The 21154-nt window shown below is 48.5% G+C and overlaps 1 protein-coding gene across 6 annotated transcripts in view; it reads left to right on the top strand.

Moving 5' to 3' along the window:
* ITGA9 (integrin subunit alpha 9) overlaps window positions 1–21154 on the top strand; it is a 363861-nt gene that overhangs the window by 84959 nt on the left and 257748 nt on the right. For all 6 annotated transcript variants that reach the window (XM_024132323.3, XM_028478504.1, XM_055080233.1 and 3 more), the window contains exon 15: window positions 8837–8997. In XM_024132323.3, coding sequence (XP_023988091.1) covers window positions 8837–8997 — 161 coding nt within the window. The remainder of the gene's footprint in view (window positions 1–8836; window positions 8998–21154) is intronic.

Raw genomic sequence — 21154 nt, 5'->3', positions numbered from 1 at the left:
TAGAATTCAAAGTGTGTGATCACCTGAAGGAAATGAATCTGGAGCAGCTGTGCAGATTAAGAGGTCTTTTGTTTTAACTTGAAAGACATTGAATAATAGAAAGTAGAGTTCCAGGAAAATGGAAAAAAAACCCAAAACAATAAACACCACCACCATTAAGGACCTGGACTCATTGAATTTCTTAGACAGTTTTTGTGTCATGAGTGTCTCCCCTCCCTACTCACCGTGTAGTCCTTGGACCCGCAGTATCAGCATCTCCTGGGAGCTTGTTAGAAATGCAGAATTGGAGGCCCTGATCTGAACCTCTGAATGAGAAACTGCATTTAGCAAGATCCCCACAAGATGCTGGTACACATTTAAGTTTGAGAAGCTCTGCTCTGGAGCGCATGTATGTGGGCGCCCGGACACGCAGAGCTCACGTGCACACACTATTCCATTTCTCCGCTGCACCTTGAATGCTCTGCCTTATTTAACAATATGCTAATCCTTCTAGGCTGTTTCATTGGCATTTCTCTTGATCTTCAGGTGGATTGAATAAGCTCAACAATGAAACCTTGTGTTTTTTATATGGATTTTTGAAAAAGAACTTAGAAATTTCAAAACTGGATATAAATTTACTGTGACCTTGGGACTTGGTTAGTGAGAGAGGACTAACGAACTTTTTGTGTGCAACCCAGTGAGAAAAAGACACTTGGTCCGGATCATACAGGTCTTGGTGAAGCCAAGAGTTGAATTCTGGTCTGATGATACTATTGCTTTCCAAAAATGATTTCCCACCACCTCCCTAATTGTTTAAGGCACCACAGTCTCTAGTAGGAAAAAAAATGTTCTGATGGTCTTGGGACTCATATATTCTCTGCCTAATTAGATGGTGTGTCCTTTACCAATACCAACTTGTGATGTAGTTGAACTCCATTATAAAACATTTTAAAAGAATTGTTGAGTTGAAGATTACTTCTGTTGTGTTTAAAAATAAGCAGAACTACTCTACAACTCTAAGAAAAGCAAGCGATTAATAGTTCATGTGTGTGTTCATTCGACAAATATTTACCGTTCGCCTGCACGGGCCAGCCATGTCCTCACGGAGTTTTTAATGGGAATTAGAAGGAGTTTCTGTTTTGATCCTGAAGCTGCATACACAGTTTTCGGACTCATTAACTACATCACTGTGGTGGTGAAAATGGAGGTAAGTTGGTAGAGCAGGAATAGAGGAGAAGAAACTAAGATGCAGGTTTTGAGCAAGAGTGATTTCAGAGCATATGAGGTCAGTGGGAGAGCAAACTCTGATTTGTAGGTTCAGGGGTTGAGCCAGGAGGAGATGGGAGTTTCTCCTCATGCTGCCCCCCACAAGTGGATCCTTCTGGAACCCCAGTCATTGACCCCAGTCACCGGGGCCCCTTTCGTTGACCCTGGTCATCGGGGACCCTTTCATTGACCTCCAGGCAGAATTATAATTAAGGTCCAGGCTAGCAATGGCCCTTCAGTGCTGGGGTATGATGGGAGAGACAGGCTGTCGGATGACATCCAGTATTGCCTTCATGGGCAGCAACCTGGCTAATGTCCACCTTAGGGTGTGGAACGTTGAGCGGGAGCACCCGCCCCAGTGCAGGTTACTTCCTTACCCTCCATCTGCCACATGGGTTCATTGATGAAATTAGACATCCCTTGACAGTCTAAGGGGATGTTTGCCCACATTTATTTAAGATTCAGGCGTGAAGAGGATGATAACTGGAGACTTTGGGTATTCGTAGGGCAAAGCAGGAAATTTTCTATCCCCGGCATTTTCTGTCCCTTCCCCTGCCATTCAGGGAAATGAGCTATATCTCAGTCTTCGCAGTAAAGGGAGAAATGTAGAAATCTGCTGCAGAATAAGCTGGCAGGGGAATACAGAGGGTTTGAGGAGGGAATGATGGGAAGTCGTGACGGTGTGATGAGGAATCAGGTGGAGGCAAAGTAGCCGGGTGGATCCAGATGGGGGCGGAGTGCAGCGTAGAAGCAGCCCCTTGGTTCTGTACCACCAGGAAGATCAGGTCCCCCATTTCCATATGCAGGAAGGATGGGAGCACCTTCAGCACACAGCCATCCTCCTCTCTCCTCCAGGCCCAGCAGCCAGTGCTGGCCAGCTCAGTGTCATCGCTCAGGCCTCTGCGTTGGGAGCCCAGGGCTGGAACTCCAGTTACAAGCCTTCCTTGCTCTCACTGCTGGCAGCTGCACAAGAGCATGTTAGTGGTGGTTTTGGCATGGCGTGCTTGGCAAGTGGGCATCTTCCAGGCACCTCTCAGTGTCTGCATATCCAGAGCTGAGTCTGTCAGCAGAACGGCTACATTTGGGCAAGACAGCCTGGGCAGTGCAATAAAGAGGCACCGGTTGTGTGCTAGGTACTTCTGAACAGTTGTCAGAAGTGGCATATATCTGCTGGCATCTTCAGCTGCGGGACCACGCTGGGGATGTCTTGGGGGGCCATAAGCGGTTGACGTTATAGTCATCTCTTTGGTTTTTTCTCTCCCTTGGGACCTGATGGGGCTGAAGCATCCACACAGAGAAGGGACTCCTTTTGCCTCTTCATTTTCTGCATTGGTAATGGAAAAACCAAAGCTCCCACTTGGTCACAGAACATTCAGGGCCAGCTGATGACCCAAGCCACTAGCGGGGCTGCTGTGGCTTCTGGCAATGCCGTGGGAACTACAGAGGTTCTTTACGGGGGTGACTCTGCCTTGGTGCCAGTGACAGCTTGGCAGGGTCCATTCAGGAAGACGGAAACCACACCAGTTATTTTAACAGAGAGCGTTTGACGTTTGGAATCAGTTAAGCAGGTCATGGAGGACCCGGAAGTAACTGCAGGAAGCAGCTACCACTTCTAGGTCTGCACCAGGGATCTCAAAGGTGGTTCCCAGTCCGGCCGCCACAGCAGTACATGGAATCTTGTTAGACATGTGAATTCTGCCCGATTCGGAAACTCTGAGGGTGGGGCCCAGCAAAACGTGTTTTAAAGGAATTTTTTATATATATATAAATTTATTTATTTATTGGCTGAGTTTGGTCTTTGTTGCTGCATGTGGGCTTTCTCTAGTTGCGGTGAGCGGGGGCTCCTCTTTGTTGCGGTGCACAGGCTTCTCATTGCGGTGGCTTCTCTTGTTGTGGAGCACGGGCTCTATCTAGGTGCGCAGGCTTCAGCAGTTCTGGCTCACCGGCTCAAGAGCGCAGGCTCAGTAGTTGTGGCTCACGGGCTTTGTTGCTCTGTGGCGTGTGGGATCTTCCCGGACCAGGGCTTGAACCCGTGTCCCCTGCATTAGCAGGCGGATTCTTAACCACTGCACCACCAGGGAAGCCCGCAAAATGTGTTTTAAGAAGCCTGCAGCTGGCTTAGGTTTGAGAACCTCTGGTCAAGGGGAACAAAGGGAAAAGGTTATACACGTTGTGGACCACTTCCTTGGGGTCATCAGAACCTAGAAGCTTGGAGAAGCGACCTTGCGGACCTGGCATCTAAACCTCAGAGGAGGGGACACTGGCTGGTGCTGCTGGTACCTCAGAGGGGTGCAGTGAGGCTGGCTCTGAGGTGTGGGGGAAAAATGAAACGAGAATTAACTGCTGTTGGAGGTGGCCTCCATGGAAAACTGTCGCTGGGTTAAGCTCATGGGAAGCCCCTTCCCTTCCTCCAGCCTTGCAGCCTCCCTCAAGCTCTCCGTCTCTGCAGGGCCTCCCAGAGAGCCACTGGCAAAGCAGAAGTGAGGTTTGCAGAGTCCCAGCCGAGCAGAGCAGCAGCTTCTTAAACCTGTCACAGGGAGTCACTGAAACTCCTGTTGGCTCATTCAATCAACAGATAGTTATTAGGTTCTGAAAGGTGCCAGACTCTGTGCCCAGCGTTGGGCACAGAGCATGGAACAGGCCAGGCAAGGTCCTTGCCCCCATGGAGCGTGTGTGGCCAGCCCTGTGCTCCGTCCTGGGGTGCAGACACTGTGACCAACTCAGCCCCCAGAACACATTCATAACGGATTTCATCAAGCCATTTAAAACAAGAGTTCGGCTCATCTCAAGTCTTATTAATCTACATTCTTGGCCTGGGGAGCAGCATGTGGCTCCTGGGAGCCTCCTGGCTGCCATAAGCAAGGCAGGTGAAAGCCACGCCTGAGAGGCCTTTGCCCCTTACCCGCGGGCTGGGCCTGTACCTACTTGCCGGCCAGGCTGAAACCTAAATGCACTTGTCAGTCCTTGGAGGCCGAGACTCAAGCTGGCAATTCTGGACTCTCCCCGGAGCACTCAATAGAAACCAGGCAGGGCTGAGCCCTAAGTGGTTGTGTTCTGTGCTCTGACCCAGCTCCCTCATGTTGCCGTGGCTCTCGTATAGCCTGGCGAAGCTGTGAGTGAGCAGGGGCCCTGCCCTACCGCTGGACAAGCAGTAGAGCCCAGGTCCTGAGAAATGGCACCAAGGTCATGCAAGCCAGTGGCAGAAATAAGTCTGACACCAGCAAGCTTTCCCCAGACTCTTCCTCTGGTCCTAGGGGTGCGTTTCTACTCCAGAGAGCATTTGCACACAGAGAACATTCCCTGAGCTCCTTCTGGTCTCTCGAGAAGCATGGAGATGGGATAATGAGGCAAATCCATGTTCTATGAGGAGGGGGGAAACCTATTCTAATTACCACCTCATTCCTTTGGGGGAGGGCGAGAAAAGTTAGGTAAGTAGAAATAGCCTTTTTTCCCCTCTCCTGGAAAACTCCGAGGGAAGCTCAGAGTAAGTCGAAGGAGGATTTATTAGTAGAATTTCACAGCTGAAATCATGTTCTGATGGAGAATGGGAATGAATCAAAACTCTCTGGGAGCGACCAGAGCTGTGCTGATGCAAGACAGCTGGCTCGATGCTGGCCCGGGCCGGTGTGGGGGGCCCTGGGGAACCAGCTGGGGGGCAGGGAAAGGAGGAGGCTGGAAGCATGACTCTGGGCTGATCAGCTTTTCCATCAAGATGACATCATTCGACATGGCAGGGACACAAGCTGCCAGAAGGAGAGCTGAGGATGTGAAGTGCGCGGTTGGAGCAGGCCCTAATCAGAACCAGCACCTCCCCGGCCGCAGCTGACTGGGCTGAGGGCGGCCGCCAGCAACTCCACCAGCCTGTTGCTCCCACGGGGTGGGCCACCGAGCCAAGGGGCTGTCAGGCTACTTCTCCGGCATCTCCTCTGCTTCTTAGGCGGGGCTCCCTTTTAGACACACTTGGGGTGGGGGCTGATCAAAACTGTTAGCAGCGAGCTCAGGGATTTAGGGTGGTCCACACTTCTTGCCACTCCGGCAGCTACCTCCTCACTCAGGCTGGGTTTCCCATCATGGGTCTCTGGTTTTGTTCTAGAAGAGAGATTTTGCTAGGGTGCTGACTTCTTTTTGTGTAATTTAAAATGCCAAAATAAAATTTAAATCAAGGAGAAGCACCGAGTAGGCAGTTCAGAAGGGGAAATGTTTCCAAAATGATTGCACTTGGTGAATTGGGTAATTTGGTCTGTCTGATTGTATGCTTTCTTGTTTTAGAAATATCTGGTAGGTGAGCGTGTTGGCATGTGTACACTCTGCCCATAGCAGAGCAGCGGTTGTGGTCCTCAGCTTGGCGTTAGTAACTCAGCTGTTTCTCCCCTCCCTTGAGTTGCAAGAAGAATCTATTGGGCCAACAATTCTTCAGTGAGATGGGGTTTTGGAGAACTAAGCTTGATGTTTGTTTGTAAAGTATCTGCACAGTTCTTGGCACACATGGAGGGTCGAATTCATTCTGTTTTCTGGACTTGCCCCATTTTAATGCAGATTCTTGCAGAAGCAGAGCCTGTGTCAAGGATTTGAGTGCACATTGTCGATTCAGGAGGGGATCCTAGGAAACACCGGTAGGAAAGCAGGACCATGAGATAGGAAGGGAAGGCAGCTGTATTACTCAGGGTTCACCAGAGAAACACAACCAAGAGGGTGTGTGTATATGGATATTATAGCTCAGAGGCAGTCTGGAAGCAGCACTTCTTCTTTTTTGGGGGGACCTTGGTGTTTTTGTTTTAAGGCCCTCAACTGATTGGGTGAGGCCCACCTGCATTCTGGAGGGTAATCTGCTTTATTCAGTCTATTGATTTAAAGGTCAATCCCATCCAAAAAATACCTTCATCGTAACATCCTGACAGGTGTTTGGCCAAATATCTGGATACCGTGGCTTAGTCAAGTTGACTAGAAACCATCACAGCAGCTGGATAGAGGGTGTGTTATTAAACAAGTTACCACTGTAACAGGGCGGTGGGAGCAGGATCCTGCTGGCGAAGTCTGGGAGCCAGCGTGGAACACACCTCATGGTTACCCCACCCAAAGGACCAGGGAGCTGGGGTCATGCTTTCCTGAGGGCTGCCCCCAGGGGCTTTAGTCCTTGGTGCTCCTGGCCTGCCATGCCCATGGGTGGGTGCCATGCCCGCCAAAGCCCTCGGGAAAGGGAATGCAGGTGCCGGCAGTTGGAAGTTGGGCTGGACAGCAGGGAAATGGTAAAAGCCAAGAGGATGTGGGTGGGGCCCTGATGCTATCTGCTCTGTCTTCCTGTGTTCATTTCCATCCAGGCTTTCTCTGGGCTCAGCCATTCATTGCTGACGAGACGGTTCAAACCCTCTGTTCTCTCCTTGGTCACCCTTCATGCCCACCCAGGGGAGGGCGGCCGTAGCTCTCTCACCTGGGAGGAAGGCCAGGTGGGGGTGCTGTAGCGGGGACCCCACTCAGCAGCCGCTGCCACCACATTGGTTACCCCACCAAGGTCTTCTGGCTCATCTTCCAGCAACACCCATCTCCACTCCTGATCCTGCTAAATGGAACTTGGAAACTCACTTCATTTATGTTGTACATATTCTTTCTTATTGTTTGGCTGTTGCTCAGGGAAATTGTGATTAGGAGAAAGTAAATTAGCCAAAGTTCAGCTCCAGATCTCTATACTCATTTGATTCTGCTGTCTGTGCATTCCAAGAATGTGAGTTTTTTGTCTGATAATATAAAAAATGCACCAAGAACTAGTATGGTAAGAATAGCCCAACACTGGAGATGAGCAGAGTTCCAGATTCCTCTCTCTGGCCTGCAGCAAGTCTTGTTCCCTCTTGCGCCATCAGTTCCTCAACTGAAAAATGAGGGTCTTGATCTGGATGGTCCCTAGGCTTGCCCAAAAGGTTTGACATTCTACGAGTCTACCCCATTTCCTGCACTGTCGCCATCAGAGCAGGTATGTAAATCTTGTACAGGTTCCCATGTTTTCTCTATCGAAGTACTTTTCCGTGTGCTTTCTTCTCTTCCCAAAAATATCTCCTGGGATCATCCAGGTCGCAGGTACCTCTGGTGATCTAGCCTTGCCTTGGAAATCAGCTGTTTGCTGAAATAAACAAGCTGGGGCAAACCTGCCCTTGCTGACCAGGAATCTGCCAGCTTGGCCTGGCAAGGTCCCTGAGATGGAAGAGGCCCAGGAAAACCATTAAATGCATCAAGAATATACCCTGTGGCAGCTACAGAATGCCAATCCAGGTCACTTTCCTCCTTCGTACCTCCCCTAGTGGCTGATCCCTTTGATGTTATTAAAAGCCAGAGCCATCCCCATGGCCCCAGCTTCACATACTTAAATGCCAGGAGGCATTAGGCTGATTTTTTTTTTTGGTGCAAGAGCCCAGCTTCTAGGAGGCTGGTGTGTGGAGCCAGGGCAGGGGCTGGGTCATCCGCTTTCCCACTGCTCAGCAGTCTCGTCTGGTCATTTTAGGGACAGAAGCTCCTTTTCTCTCACTTAAAAAATACCAGGTTCCCCTGAATCCACAAAGCAACTAAAAGATAGTGTTACGTAAAAAAGTGTTATGGAGGGGCTGACCTCTGAAACGGGGTTCTGTGGGACAGAAAAGCAATGAAATGGGTCTGTTAATACCAAAGCCATATTTACCTAATAAAACACGTTGTCCCATACTTACTGACAGACTCTGAAATAATGGAGGCGAAACCCTTTGGGTTTATTTATCCAATGTGTGTTCTCTATTGTGACCATTTTTTAAAGTCCCACATTGTGTCACAGTAGGTTCTGCCATCTGGCATTACACCTTGAGGCACAAGGTGATGAGGTTTCCGTTTTGGGGACGCACCCCAGTACAGACCCCACAGTGGTCATGGTTTTGTTGAACCAGTAGGCACCATAAAACTGGTCACTGTATGGCGGCCTGGGAATGAAGTCAGCTTCAGCCGCCCCTGTGTTTCCCTGAGTGAAACCTCCATGAGGGCAGGGGTTTGCCCTCGTTTTTCTGTGATGTGTCTCCCATGCCTGCACAGTGCCCAGCTCAGTGGACGACGGATGGCTACGGTCCAGTAGATGTAGCAGTTACAGAGCCCGACACAACAGCTGTGCAACGAGTCAGAATTATTGGGTGATTCCTCCCTCATGTGGGGCATATGTCCTGTTTCTTTATGGGAGTCAGTATTCCACACAGCCTTGGTGGTTTCAGCAGCTTCTTGTAGTATTCCTTGTAATTGTCCTGCCTTTCAGGACACTAATTGTATTGGGTACAGCTAACCATTGATGTGTATATTGGTGGCTCAGATGATAACTCGTGAGGTTTAAATTGTGGGGAGCTGTGAAGTGTGATGCCCAGAGCATCCCCAGGAAGACAGGGCTGTCCCGGTGTCTCTGGATTCTGGGGGTGGCTGGCTGTATGTTTCTCTCTGAGATGGTGTTGATCGGGGCTGCCTGCCATCAGTCCTCTGTGCAGCAGGGGGCTAGGTATTGTCTGAAGGGTGCTTGTGATCCTCTGAGGGGGTCTGGAGGGGGCCTTGTCACTGTGTCTATCCTCGCTGATGTTTTGACCTTTTTCATTGGCAGGCCTGAATTACGTTCTGACGGCTGATATGGCCAAAAAAGAAAAGAGCCAGTTGCCCAGGGTCTACTTTGTGTTGCTGGGAGAGTCCGTGGGTCAGGTCTCAGAGAAGCTGCAGCTGGTCCATTTGGAGGCGACATGTCATCATTACGTGGCCCACGTGAAGGTCAGTTCTTTTTATCCTCAAACTTTGATCTCTACAGATGTTCATTTGGAACTGGTGGAAACTTTTATTGTGCATTACGTATGCTCTGACTTTCAAAATTTTATTTTACAAGGAGGAGAACTTTCGTTCTTTTAAATTTGGAGTTGGGCAGCTCTTTATTGATCTTACTGTGCTGGTCTTAGCCTCTGAGGGGGGTGATGGTGGGCCAGGAGACCAGCAGTGCTCTCTGGCCTTGCCTTGTTCTTTTGGGATGTTTTTTTGTCCTCTCCCCTCTGTGAGGCTCAGTAGTCTTCTCAGAGGAGGGACACAGAAGCACATGCCTCTGAGTCAGCAGTGGTGCTGGATCACACTGTGCCTGATACCCTTCTTGGTGATTCACTACATATTCGCTCATAGTCAAGGTTAAGGTGTTTTACAACTGGTTTGATTGTTCTCTCTTGATTACTTCCTGTTTATTTTAGGAGTGCATTTTATGGTCCCTTTCCCCCTCAATTAAATAAACTTTCAAAATGTTTTTCTTCTACTGAAATTATTTGTTAAATATACTTTGCTGCTAATTCAGGAGGCCAGGCTTCAGTTAGTTACAGAGAGGGCCCTGTGTAGGCAGGTCCTGTCAGATTGGGAGTCTGGTGCCCATTGCTGCAGGAAGAGCCAGCCACTGACCCCCAGGCAGAGACAGCAGAGGAGGTGGAAGGACCCCCCCATGACCCAAGCCACATGATGGGTAAGATGAATGTGGGTTTTGGAGTCACACAGACCCGGTTTGTGTCCAGTTGGATGAGAATTTTGACTTCTCTGTGTCTTAGTTTCTCCATCTCTAAAATAGCTACCTTAAAAGGTGGTCGTAGAATTAAACATTACATGATGGATATACTTAAAGGACCTTGCACGGAGTCTGCCACACAGCAGGCACTCAGCGTTATTATTCGATTGGACCATACGTAATTGCCAATATTCTAGCATTCTTGACTTACAAAAATGATTACATGTAGTTCAACCATTATTAATAACCAGTGGCTTTTTGGCCGATAGCAAAAATAGACTACGGATTGGAGATGAAGTGTCCTTCTGTTATTGTGTCGTTAGTGCCAGAGCAGGAGAATAACAGCTGCGTCTGCATGCTTCTGGGTTGTATATGGAGAAATGCCCCACACATCCATGGCACTTTGGCCCAGAGCCTGAGTCCATGCCCCTGCGATGCTTTTCAGTGGGGCTGGGCTCTGTCTCCTGCCAGGACGCATGCAGGGGCCTGCCCAGACCAGCTGCCCTCAGGCCTCAGCAGTGAAGGCCATTTATAAAGCAGTTCGTGCTCCTGTTAAGCCAACAAGCCACCCACCTCTCTGGGTCTTAGATGATGTTGGCTCGTGAGCACCCTTGGGGGTATGAGGCCGTCATGTCAAACACTGCCAGGCCTTCAAGTGCCTGCACTTGGCGTCTCCACGCTTCCTGGAGGTGGGGCGTCTTCCCTTGGGTTTCTTTTCTCTTTTTAAAAAAAATTAATTTATTTTAATTTTGACTGGGTTGTGTCTTTGTTGCTGCACGCGGGCTTTCTCTGGTTGCGGCGAGCGGGGGCTACTCTTTGTTGCGGTGCGTGGGCTTCTCATTGTGGTGGCTTCTCTTGTTGCAGAGCACGGGCTCTAGGAGCATGGGCTTCAGTAGTTGTAGCATGAGGGCTCAGTAGTTGTGGCTCTCGAGCTCTAGACTGCAGGCTCAGTAGTTGTGGCGCACGGGCTTAGTTGCTCCGCGGCATGTGGGATCTTCCCGAACCAGGGCTTGACCCCGTGTCCCCTGCATAGGCAGGCGGATTCTTAACCACTGTGCCACCAGGAAAGCCCTTCCCTTGGGTTTCTTTATGCTGGTCTTTTCCACAAATACTTTCCTTCTGGGCTCTTGTGACTTCTTGCTTTGACTGAGAGGTTACCCCTTCCCATGTAGCTACCAGGGGTCTTGGCTGCGAGATAGGGCCACACAGAGCCTGCAGGGCTTTGCAAAATACACTCAGAAAACAGCAATAATGAGGTGCAGGCCAGAGGCAGGGCTGTTTCTGTGGTGGCTTCTGAGGATTAACTGGGGAAGAGCAGAGCTGCCCCACGCTGTTGGTCCTGCAATGTCCTAATATCTAGGGTTGCCAGACTTAGCAAATAAAAATGTTAAATTTCCAGTTAAAACTGAATTTTCAGGTAAACAACAAATCAGTTTTTTTTTTTTAGTATAAGTATGTCCTAAATAGTGCATTTACTTATCCTAAAAGAATTTTTAAAAAATTTATTTGTCGTTTATCTGAAATTCACATTTAGCTGGGCATCCAGTTGGAAGGGTCACCCTGACCGGTATCTTTCCATCCCACAAGCAGCACTTCTCCCATCAATCAAAACACTGCTGACAAGGAGAGACATTGGATGGGGGTCAGAAGAATTTGGAAGATGAAGGCAGGGCTCAGGAGCACAGAGCAAGCACACACCTTTATGGGATGATTTGGGTCATTTTAAGGAAGATCAAGAGAGCAGGGCTTCAGCAGGGCTTCTTGGACCTAGAAAAATTTGGATATAGTTACTGCTTGGCCATTTTCTCATGCAAGGAGACTGGGGTGGTGGGATCCATCAGGAAGTCACAAGCCTCTGATGCCTTTATGGTTCAGGAGACGCTCAAGGTGGATGTTGATTTATAGCCATGTGGGAAGTTTTTTTCTACCAGGCATCGTCTGTGTCATAGCAGAGGACCCTGGAGGCTGGCAGAGGAGCCAGTGAAGGTGAGCTAATGGGCCGGCTGGCTGCTCGCCATGTGGCCCAGCTGGCCTGGCCTGTGGTTTCTTCCATTGTGGGAAAACAGCTGTGAAGGCAGTGACCCTTGTGTGGCCGAGGCAGGCAGCAATGCTGGGGGCAGGGAGTGGCAGCCTGGCCACCTCCTGGAGTGGGGCCGGGGGCTGGGGGCTGCTCATCAGGGTGGCAGGGAGTGAGAGCACAGCGCAGCCTTCTCGATGGGGCTGGCGCTGGGCTTTATAGACAGTGAAGGAAGAGAGCGAAAAGTGTTCTCGCTTATCACACGCCATATGGCACGCAGGCAGGGAGGCAGGCGCTAGGCGCTGGGTGTGTTTTGTTTAGGCTATCTTTAGGTATTTTTTTCCTTTTTTTCTTTAAGCCCATTCCAATCTTTTTTTCCCTCCTTCCTTTTCCCCCGAAGTTTTCATTCCATATATGGCGATAAGTATCTCTATCATAGAAAACTGCTCTGGCTGACACCTGCCTTCCAGGCTGGCTGCGTTGTCCCATTTTGTTCCTTTCACAGCCCTGGTGGGGCCTCCGAGGTGTACCTAATTTTATGATACACTGCATCCTCCTGGGGGTGTGGGTCCACTCTCAAGGCCTCACTTGGTCAGCAGAGCTGAGGCAGTTTTTGCTGCTTCCTTGGCCTCTCTCCCTCAGAGTCCACAAGCCCCAGTTTGGGGGATGGGCCCGTTCTACTAGTGAAGCGGCCTAGAAACCTCTGTGGGTCCCCACGGTCACAGATGAAAGCCCACACACCTCCCCTCAGCCTCAGGGCTCTCCACAACTTGGCCTCAGTTTACCTGTCCAGCCACATTTCTGCATCACATCGCATGTGCCCTGGGCTCTTGTCAAGGTGGACTGACCCCTTTACCCCTGGAACGTGTCCCTCGTACTTCCCAGTCTTAGTTCTTGTGCTCACCCAGCACCTCTGGCACTTGAGTCACCAGAGGCCCAGGTTTTGTCATATCCGTGTACAACCACGTACCACCTGCATGGTTTTTGCATTTTTTGGTCTCAAACGTGCACCACCTGCGGTATTTTATTTCCTATTTTTTTCTTTCAGTCGTTCTTTTGCCTGAAAATAGTTTAAAGCAGAAACTTTGTACGCTCCTGTAAGTGGAACACCAATTATTGCATGCCAGAAGAGAAAGTAACTGTAAACAAAAATACATTGAAGACACAACAGTGTTGTTGAATTCTAACTGGGCTTCATTTTTTGCTGAAGTCCCTGAGGAAGCGGCCCGCTCTTCCTGTGTGTTAGAAGGGGAAGTTACAGAGTGCTGGGGTAGTATTAAAGACATGCTGGCACCACACTGAACTTTCTCTCTGATGCAATCAGAAGGACTAAATGGGTATTGACCGCGGAGTAACTTTCCAAATGTATGGGTCCTTTTATAGAGCCCTGCCCACGTGCCGTGGGAATCCATGCCATGACCGCCGTCTGGAAAGCCCTAGGGCCTGGACACATTCTGCTTTGATTGGCTGTGCCTTCCCCCTCTTGCCTGCTGAAGGGTTATCTGTGTTTCAAGGCTCAGTCAGTCACCAGGTCTTAAACATCCTCGGCCAGCTGATGTCCTTGGCCCTGGGGAGGCTGCCATCAGCTTCCTGCCTGCTCAGAGCTTGTTCCATGCTGCCTGACTCCCGCTTTCGGCATGATAGGCATGAAACAAATGCTTGCAAGACCCATCTGCGCTGAAGTGACTCATTGGGTCGGCTGGACTGTGGGGTCACCAGGAGCGTCTGATCAGGGACCTCTAACCACTCTTGGACCTCCGGCTGGGAGGTGAGGGAGCGGAGGGTTTTGGATGCATGGCCATGTTCCCTCATCACTCCATCGTTTTCTGGTCTCTGTATTTACCTGGATGGTAACTGTGCTCCATCTTCAAGTCCTGCACAGCCCCTTGAGAGAGTGAGCCCTTTGTGAGGTCAGGTGCTTATGTCTGACGGCCAAACGAGAGCTTTTTCAGGAGTGGGGAAAGCGGGCGACAGCTTTGAGCCTATACAGGGACAGTGCAGAAGGCCAGGCGAGGCTGAGCACGGGGTCAGCTGCCTCACTCCCAACTGTGAGGATCCACGATCCCCTGCAGAGGCCTCCAGAAAACCTCTGGTGAGCGAAATCACGTGTCAGACATTGTCAAGGGAGCCAACAACAGGATTAATGTAAAAAGGAAAAAAAAACCCACTCCACACTAGACGAGGGTATATAAAAGCACCGTTGGCTTCTCTGAGTAGCTGCAGATGTTCAGGAGGCTGTTCTCTTATGTTGCTGGAGGATTCTTCAAGGGAGTTGGAACCTTAAGCTACTGCAGGGCCTGGCCTGGCAAAGGGAGGGCAGCACACTGGCCACCGGGTGGTCTTGGAGGTTACGCCCTGGGCTCTGCCCAGATGTAGTTTTTTTTTCCATTTTCACGTCCGAAAAAATGCCTTAGGGCCAGCTTCAGTCACATGATAGACTGTGAGTTTGCAAAGTGTTTGGATCCATCGAATGCCAATTTTCAGAGGTGCTGGAGGCTTTTATTTTCTTGTTTAAGAAACAGTTAAGGAAGGAAGATGAAGTTGGAGTAAAGAAGACCTCTGTGTGAGGAAGAGAAGAAAGGAAGACAGCAAAGTTTTCTTCTTTATCTGGAAAGTAAAATGCTAAATCTCTTGATAAAATCTCTTAATTAATCATCCTGATAAATCAAATAAATAGCCCCCCAAAAAGTTGTAAGGTTTGGATACAAAAGGGGATACAGACCTTAGATGTAGGAGGTCATCTTAAAACATTTTTAAAAAATTCGTAATATATGCACATAGTTAAATATTTTTTTTAAACTGTACTAAAAGTTACAGAAAGAAAGAACATCTCTCATCACCCCATTTCTCTCCCAAAGGCATCTGTGGTTCAGTTTCTTGTGTGTCTTCCAAGAGCTTGTTGATGAATACACAAAGCTGTGTTTTACACAAACAGTAGCATGCTGTGGCTCACTGCTGTGCAGCTTCCTTTTTCCTTTTAAAATGCCCAATAGCAGAATAGGTAAGCAGGTTTTGGAAAGGTTGTGCAATGGAATACTACTCAGCAATAACAAAGAATGAACTGCAGATACGCACAGTAACGTGGGCGAATCTCTAAAGCATTATGCTAAGTGAAGGAAGCCAGACTCAGAAGGCTGCTACTATGATTCTATGGAAAAGACCAGCAGACAGAAAGCAGATCAGAGGTTTCCAGAGGCCAGGGATGGGGTTGGGTGGTGGCGTCCATGATTGGCTGCAAAGAGTCATGAGGGAAGTTTTGGGGGTGATGAAAATATTCTAGCAGGATTGCGCTGGTGGTTATATGACTGAATACTTTTATTAAAGATCAACAAAAAGTTTGCAGGTAGACCAGGCTTTAAGAGGAAGATCTGGAGTTCGGTTTTAGACACACTGAGTTTGAGGGGCCTATTAGATGGTGAAGTGGAGATGTGTATATATGAGTCTGCAGTTTGAGTAGTGGTCTGGGTTATAAGTATAAATTTGGGAGTCATCAGAAGATAGTGTTTAAAGCCATGAGATTTGATGAGATCACCAAGGTAGTGAGAGAGAGAGAGAGAGAGAAGGGAAGGAAAGGGGACCGTGGGTACCCAGCACCAGGAGTACCTTTCCTCTTGGTCCCAAGATGGCTGCTGAGTTCCAACCACTGTGTCTTCTTTCCATGCAGGAAGAAGGGGGAAGGGCGAAATGCTCTTGCCATTTGATCTGAGGCCCTTTTAAAGAGCCTCCAGTGACTTCTACTAACAACTCATTGACCATCCATATTTTAAGGGAGGTTGGGAAATGTCAGTTTCATCTGGACACTACAAACCCTAACAGTACAGAGCTTTGCTCTCCAGTAGAACTTTCTGTGACGTTGGACATGTGCCATATCTGCATTGTCCAGTATGGTGGACACTAACCACATATGACTATTGAGAACTTGAAATGTAATGAGTGCCACTGAGGAATTTTTACTTTAATTTTAATTAAAGTTTAAATGTAAACAACTGCATGTGGCTAGTGGCTACCATATTGAACAGTGCAGATTTCTGCTACAATAGAACACAGAATCTTCACAGGACATTGGTCACACAAATCAAATGTCACAAGCCAAGTGGAAACAAATAACTGGGGTGAAGTCAAACTGACTGTTTCATTTTGCACTTACGTTGATTAAACCCTGAGTTTCAAGAATGCCGTAGAACATGGTCTCTCTCTCCAGGGTTCTTTTGGAACATTCACACACACGTACACACGCTTGCACACACATTTCTGCATGCACATACATGTTTCCATAGGCCATAACAGTGGGGGAGGAGAGCGGTATTAGAATTGAGAAAGTTGGATGGTTCACCCTGAGTTGATCATTTCAGGAGTGTTACGAACTTGTATCTGATGTTTTCTATCTTCTTCTCTGTGGCTTGAAACTATGTAAAAGGTGGCAGTGTAGAGGATGGATATACCATTGCTGGGTCAGGAGGGAGGACTAAGGTTTGAGACATATCACAGAATAGCCTTTTAGAATGTAAAGCCCCCCCCCCCACCCCAATGCTCTTGCTAGTACTGGGTGGAGAGATTCCTTTTCAACTCATATTTGTGACCCACATGAAGTATACACTTCCCGCTTGGGTGGTGAGGGCTGGGCTGGGCTGATCTGACCTGTGGTCAGCCACGGGGTCTCAGGCAAGTGCTTCACCTGGGTCTCTGAGCTTCCTCAGATGACAATGGGAAGAATACCGACTTCCTAGTAGGGATCTGATGAGCACTGGGCCCCTTTTCCCTTCTCCTTAACCCAGAAATCTGTTATTCTCCCTGGCTGCCTCTGTGTTAGAATGGATCAAGACTCATTTCATAGGTGTTTGGGGAATTTTTTAAAAAATGATTACAAGCAGATGGTGAAAAGAAAATAGAAAGTATGGAGCAAACAAGAAATAAATGTGGGAAGAGAACAATCTCTCAGCCAATATCCTCCTTCTCCACCTGGAACAGAGCAAGTCAGAGCCGCTGAGTCAGTTTACAAGGGCTCCTCCAACTTTAATGTGTACACCAGTTACCTGGGGACCTCGTTAAAAGCAGATCTTAGGCAGCAGGTCTGGAGTGAATTTCTGACGAGCTCCCTGGTGATGCCAATGATGCTGGTCCATGGACCACACTCTGAGAAGCAAGGAGCTAGAAGAAGTAGGTACCAAGAGTTCCAGGTAAAGAGTCAAAGGATGAAGACCATGGTCTGGCAGTTTTCCAGGTGGAGCAGGCCTTGGAAGGCCAGCCACTCCCCTCACACTGACAGTGAGAGGTTCCACACCAGGGATGTGGAACCATGGTTCTGATGGTCATGCTCTGGCTTCCTTGTGACCTTGTGCAACCCTGGGGCTCACACTGATGCTTGTGAACAGAGGGCATGCCCTTGTAGAAGGGCTGGTGCGGGCTGTGATTTCTTCCACGTTCCCTCACTGCCTGTTGCTTGAAGGACTGTGTTGTCAGCAGTCAGCTTACTGAGCACGATTTTTTCAGCATTTCTGTTTAACTCATTGGAGTGTTTTGGGCATGACCCAAACAAAAAAGTCAGAAATCTTTTTCTTCCCCAAAGACTAGGAGCTTCTTGAAGTACAAGCTCTTATTAAGCAGAATAATTATGATTTTTTTTTGCCCCATCCACTGGGGCAAACAAAGAATGAGAAACCAACTTAGAGACTGCATAGGTTCTTTCTGCATTTGTCAGCAAATGCTGGTCACGTGCATTATTTTCCCGGGCAGGTTATAGTGGGGCACCAGCCTCCTGAGTGACCTCTATTTTTGAGGACGGGGAATTTGCTGGTTGTAGTGAGTGTGGACGGCAGAAAGGGTTCTCTTACTCATAGATAGCCAGGGAAGCCTCTGCACCAAAGAAACCCATTCCTTCTAAGCGGCTGCCTGCAGGTGGCTTTTGGGGTTTTCTCACAAGACAGACCTGGCCTCGTGACATTAGAATTGGAATAATGGTGGGTCCAAGGACAGATCTATCCATATGTATCCCAGAAGTTTTGTGTGAAGAGGGTGACAGAAAATTGCTTCTTTTTCTAAATGCATTAGGACTGTGTAAGTAAAATACTATAGGCAATAACAACAACAGTGATAATAGCTATCTTTTATTAAACATTTACTATGTGCTCAGTGTTTTACGTGCACATTTAGTTCTTATGAGAACCCCAAAAATATAATTATGAATACTATATACATAAAATTATGTGTATTATAATGATATGTAATGGATATAAGTAAAATAAAACCCCATTTTAGAGTTGATGAATATGAGACTTAAACCATTTAAATTACTCAAGATCTCACAACTGGTCAGCAGCAAAGTCTTGGGTTTGAATCCTATCTGGCAGCTAAGTAGTTCTCCGACCTTGAACAAATTATGTCATCTTAGCACCGTGGCCCACCAGAAGTGATGGTTACTGTAGTTGTTATTAAAAAGGAGATCTGAGGAAGAGAAAGCCCTGGCTCTGGGAGACCTGTCTCCAGGTGAATGGGTGCTTGGTTTCCCATGTTGGTTGGAGAAGTTGACTCACAGCTGCTCCTGCACACATGCGTCCACATCGCCGGTGCTCTGTGGCCAGAGGAAAGCTCAGGTGTGGGCTGGTGAGCCCAGAGCAGGCGGGGGCTTGGGGCGATGGAGGTTCTCTTTCCTGCTCTTTGGTCTTCCCAGTCTGTCTTTGGCCTCAACTATTTAAAACTAAATGTCATTTATCCTCTTTTTTAGGATCTTGAAGTCTGGTTCGTGCATTCAGCCTCCCAGCATGTGTTGGGTGCAGGCTCTGCTGGGTGCAGAGAAATGAAGTTGAAAACACCCAGGCTGGCCTTTGAGAATGGTTTCACCCCTGCCTTTGGGGCACTGTCTCAGTGCTCAGCTTTGCCCCTCACCCCATGTGTCACTATTTTCAGGTCACTTCTGCACGTGTCACTGCTGTGGTGACCTCTGCCCAGGTGTGCCTGGGACAGTCCTGGGGTGCACCTGTTGCCCCAGTCACAGTCATTAATAGTTACCCTTTCCCTTGCAAAGCCTTCCAGTCTGGATGGGAAATTGTGTATGCCACTGCACTTATGGAGCACCCACTGTGTGCCAGACACCGTGCTGAGCCCTGGGGAGATGGAGAACGGTGGACCCTGCCCTGCCTCCAAGGAAGTCTTGGTCTATTGGGGCATCTGTTCTGAAAGCCATGACTTGGCAAGTCAGGCAGCCCCAGCCTTCCAGGCTTCTTCCTTTTGCTCTTGTTGGCCCCCTCCCACCACCTCCACCTGTGCCGACCTTCCCTCCTCTCTAGGTCCAGCTTAGTGAGCCTCCTTCTGCAGAATGGCTGCCCACCGCCTGATCCCCCCTGCCCACCCTCCTCCCTCCCCATCCCCCAGGTCAGCTGTGGGCCTTTTCCCCACTGGTGTGACTTCTTGGTGTCTTGGTCTTCTCAGACCGTCATAACAAAGGACCACAGAGTAGGTGGCTTGAACAACAACATTTACTTCTCACAGTTCTGGAGGCTGGAAGTATGAGATCCAGGTGGGTTTCAAGGTCAGCAGGGTTGGTTTCTCCTGAGGCCTCTCTCCTGGGCTTGTTTGTAGGTGGCCACCCTCTCCTGGTGTCCGCCCACTGATTTCTCTCTGTACTTGTCTGTGTCCTAATCTCCTCTTCTTATGAAGACTACAGTCTTATTGGATTAGGGCCCACCCCAAAGACCCCATTTTAGCTTAATGACCCTCTCTCCAAACCTGGTCCCATTCTGCCATATGGGGATCAGGGATTCAACATATGACCTTTGGGAGGACACACGTCAGCCCACAACGCTCTCACACTTGCTTTTAGCCTCCTCTGTTAATTACTGGCTGTTTGGGGCCGGGAGCGCGTGACACTTGGCATAGTCACCCAGGCCACACCTCATGGGACCAGCCCCCATACTTGTCAAATGACTGATTAGGCTCTTTTTTTGTTTCCAACTTGAAGACTTTTTTTACATTGAGGTATACTTAATTTACAATGTCATGTGATTAGGTTCTTAGTGTCATTTCTTATTGTCCATTTCAAGGGCTGAGTAGAGTTAATGGATTGAACTTCAAAGGAGAGATTTTTTTTTTTTTTCTGATGTAATGAATCAAACTTTTCTGATCCTGGAAAGAATTTGGTGGATGAGACTTTATGAACACACACACACCCACACACCATAACCATTTTGGCATCGTTTGTTTAAAAATAAACAAACAAGGAATTCTTTCTGGACAATCTCTGTCCTTGGTTGTAAATGTAGTACAGGGCGAAGGCAGGGCCCAGATGTTTACCCCACAGTGTTGGTGTGAGGCTAAAATGAGACCTTGCTTATAAAGTGCTCAGCTCCGCACAGTGGAAAATATGCAAACACAGACGTAAGAGTCTTCTGTAAATGGACTGAGTTGGAATTTCCAGGCAGGTGTTCTCCCTGCCTTTTTTTAGTCCTTTGTGATTTAGCTTTTTATTTATCACCAAAGACCCAGCATATGGTGATTGTGGAGCTGCATGTATGCTCTTCCCAGATCAATGGACCTGCCTCAGAGGGAGAGAGGGAGGGACCCAGACAGTTTCAGGAAATGGTTCAAGGCTATATCATCTCTTAAGAAAACGACACAGGGCAGTCGCCCTATGTAGAAAGTCAGCCCTGTCACTCTCTGGGATGCCTGCCGGCCTGGGTGCAAGAAGTCGATTAGGTGGAGGGGCGCCCAGGACCCGAGGCAGTGGTGCCTCCTCTACTTCTATCAAGAAAGGGGAGTTGTCCCAGAGTGGAAACTCTAGAGCAGCTCTGTCCAATAGAAAGGGACTGCAGGCCACATATGGAATTGTAAATTTTCTAGTTGCTATGTTGAACAAGTGAAAACAAGTAAGATTAATTTTAATAACACTGAACCCAGTATATCCAAAATATTATCCACATGTAATCAATGTAGGTATTATTAGTGAGTTATTTACGTTCTTTCTGGTGCTCGGTCTTTGAAACCCACTGTGTATCTTAGCCACATTTTATGTGCTCATTAAGAAAGTGTGCGCAGTGGTTAGAGTCAAACCTGATCACTTTGGGGACGCTGGGATGGCTGCAGGGGCCTGAGTATATGAGTACGTGAACTCATGTCCTTCACCAACTGGTAGTAAAAGGACACAGTCTGTTACCTGTGGTTCTGAGAAACAATATTATAAAGGATGTTTTCATACTTGGACTGGGAAGCCTGCTTCTGAATTTCCTAAACTAGAGTTCCTGGGGCCCATGTGTCCTTAGCACGGTGAGGAGGGTCTGCAGAATCTTTCCAGCATTTCAGAAAGCCTTGTGGGAGGCACAGAGATCACCATCCAGCAGTGGCATCACTGCTCTCGGCTGGGGTGTTAGTGCTGGTGAGCCCGTGCT

The sequence above is a fragment of the Physeter macrocephalus genome, chromosome 18 (genome assembly GCF_002837175.3).
Source record: "Physeter macrocephalus isolate SW-GA chromosome 18, ASM283717v5, whole genome shotgun sequence".
In the NCBI taxonomy this organism is placed as follows: Eukaryota; Metazoa; Chordata; class Mammalia; order Artiodactyla; family Physeteridae; genus Physeter; species Physeter macrocephalus.
This window is presented reverse-complemented; position numbering and strand designations above follow the sequence as displayed.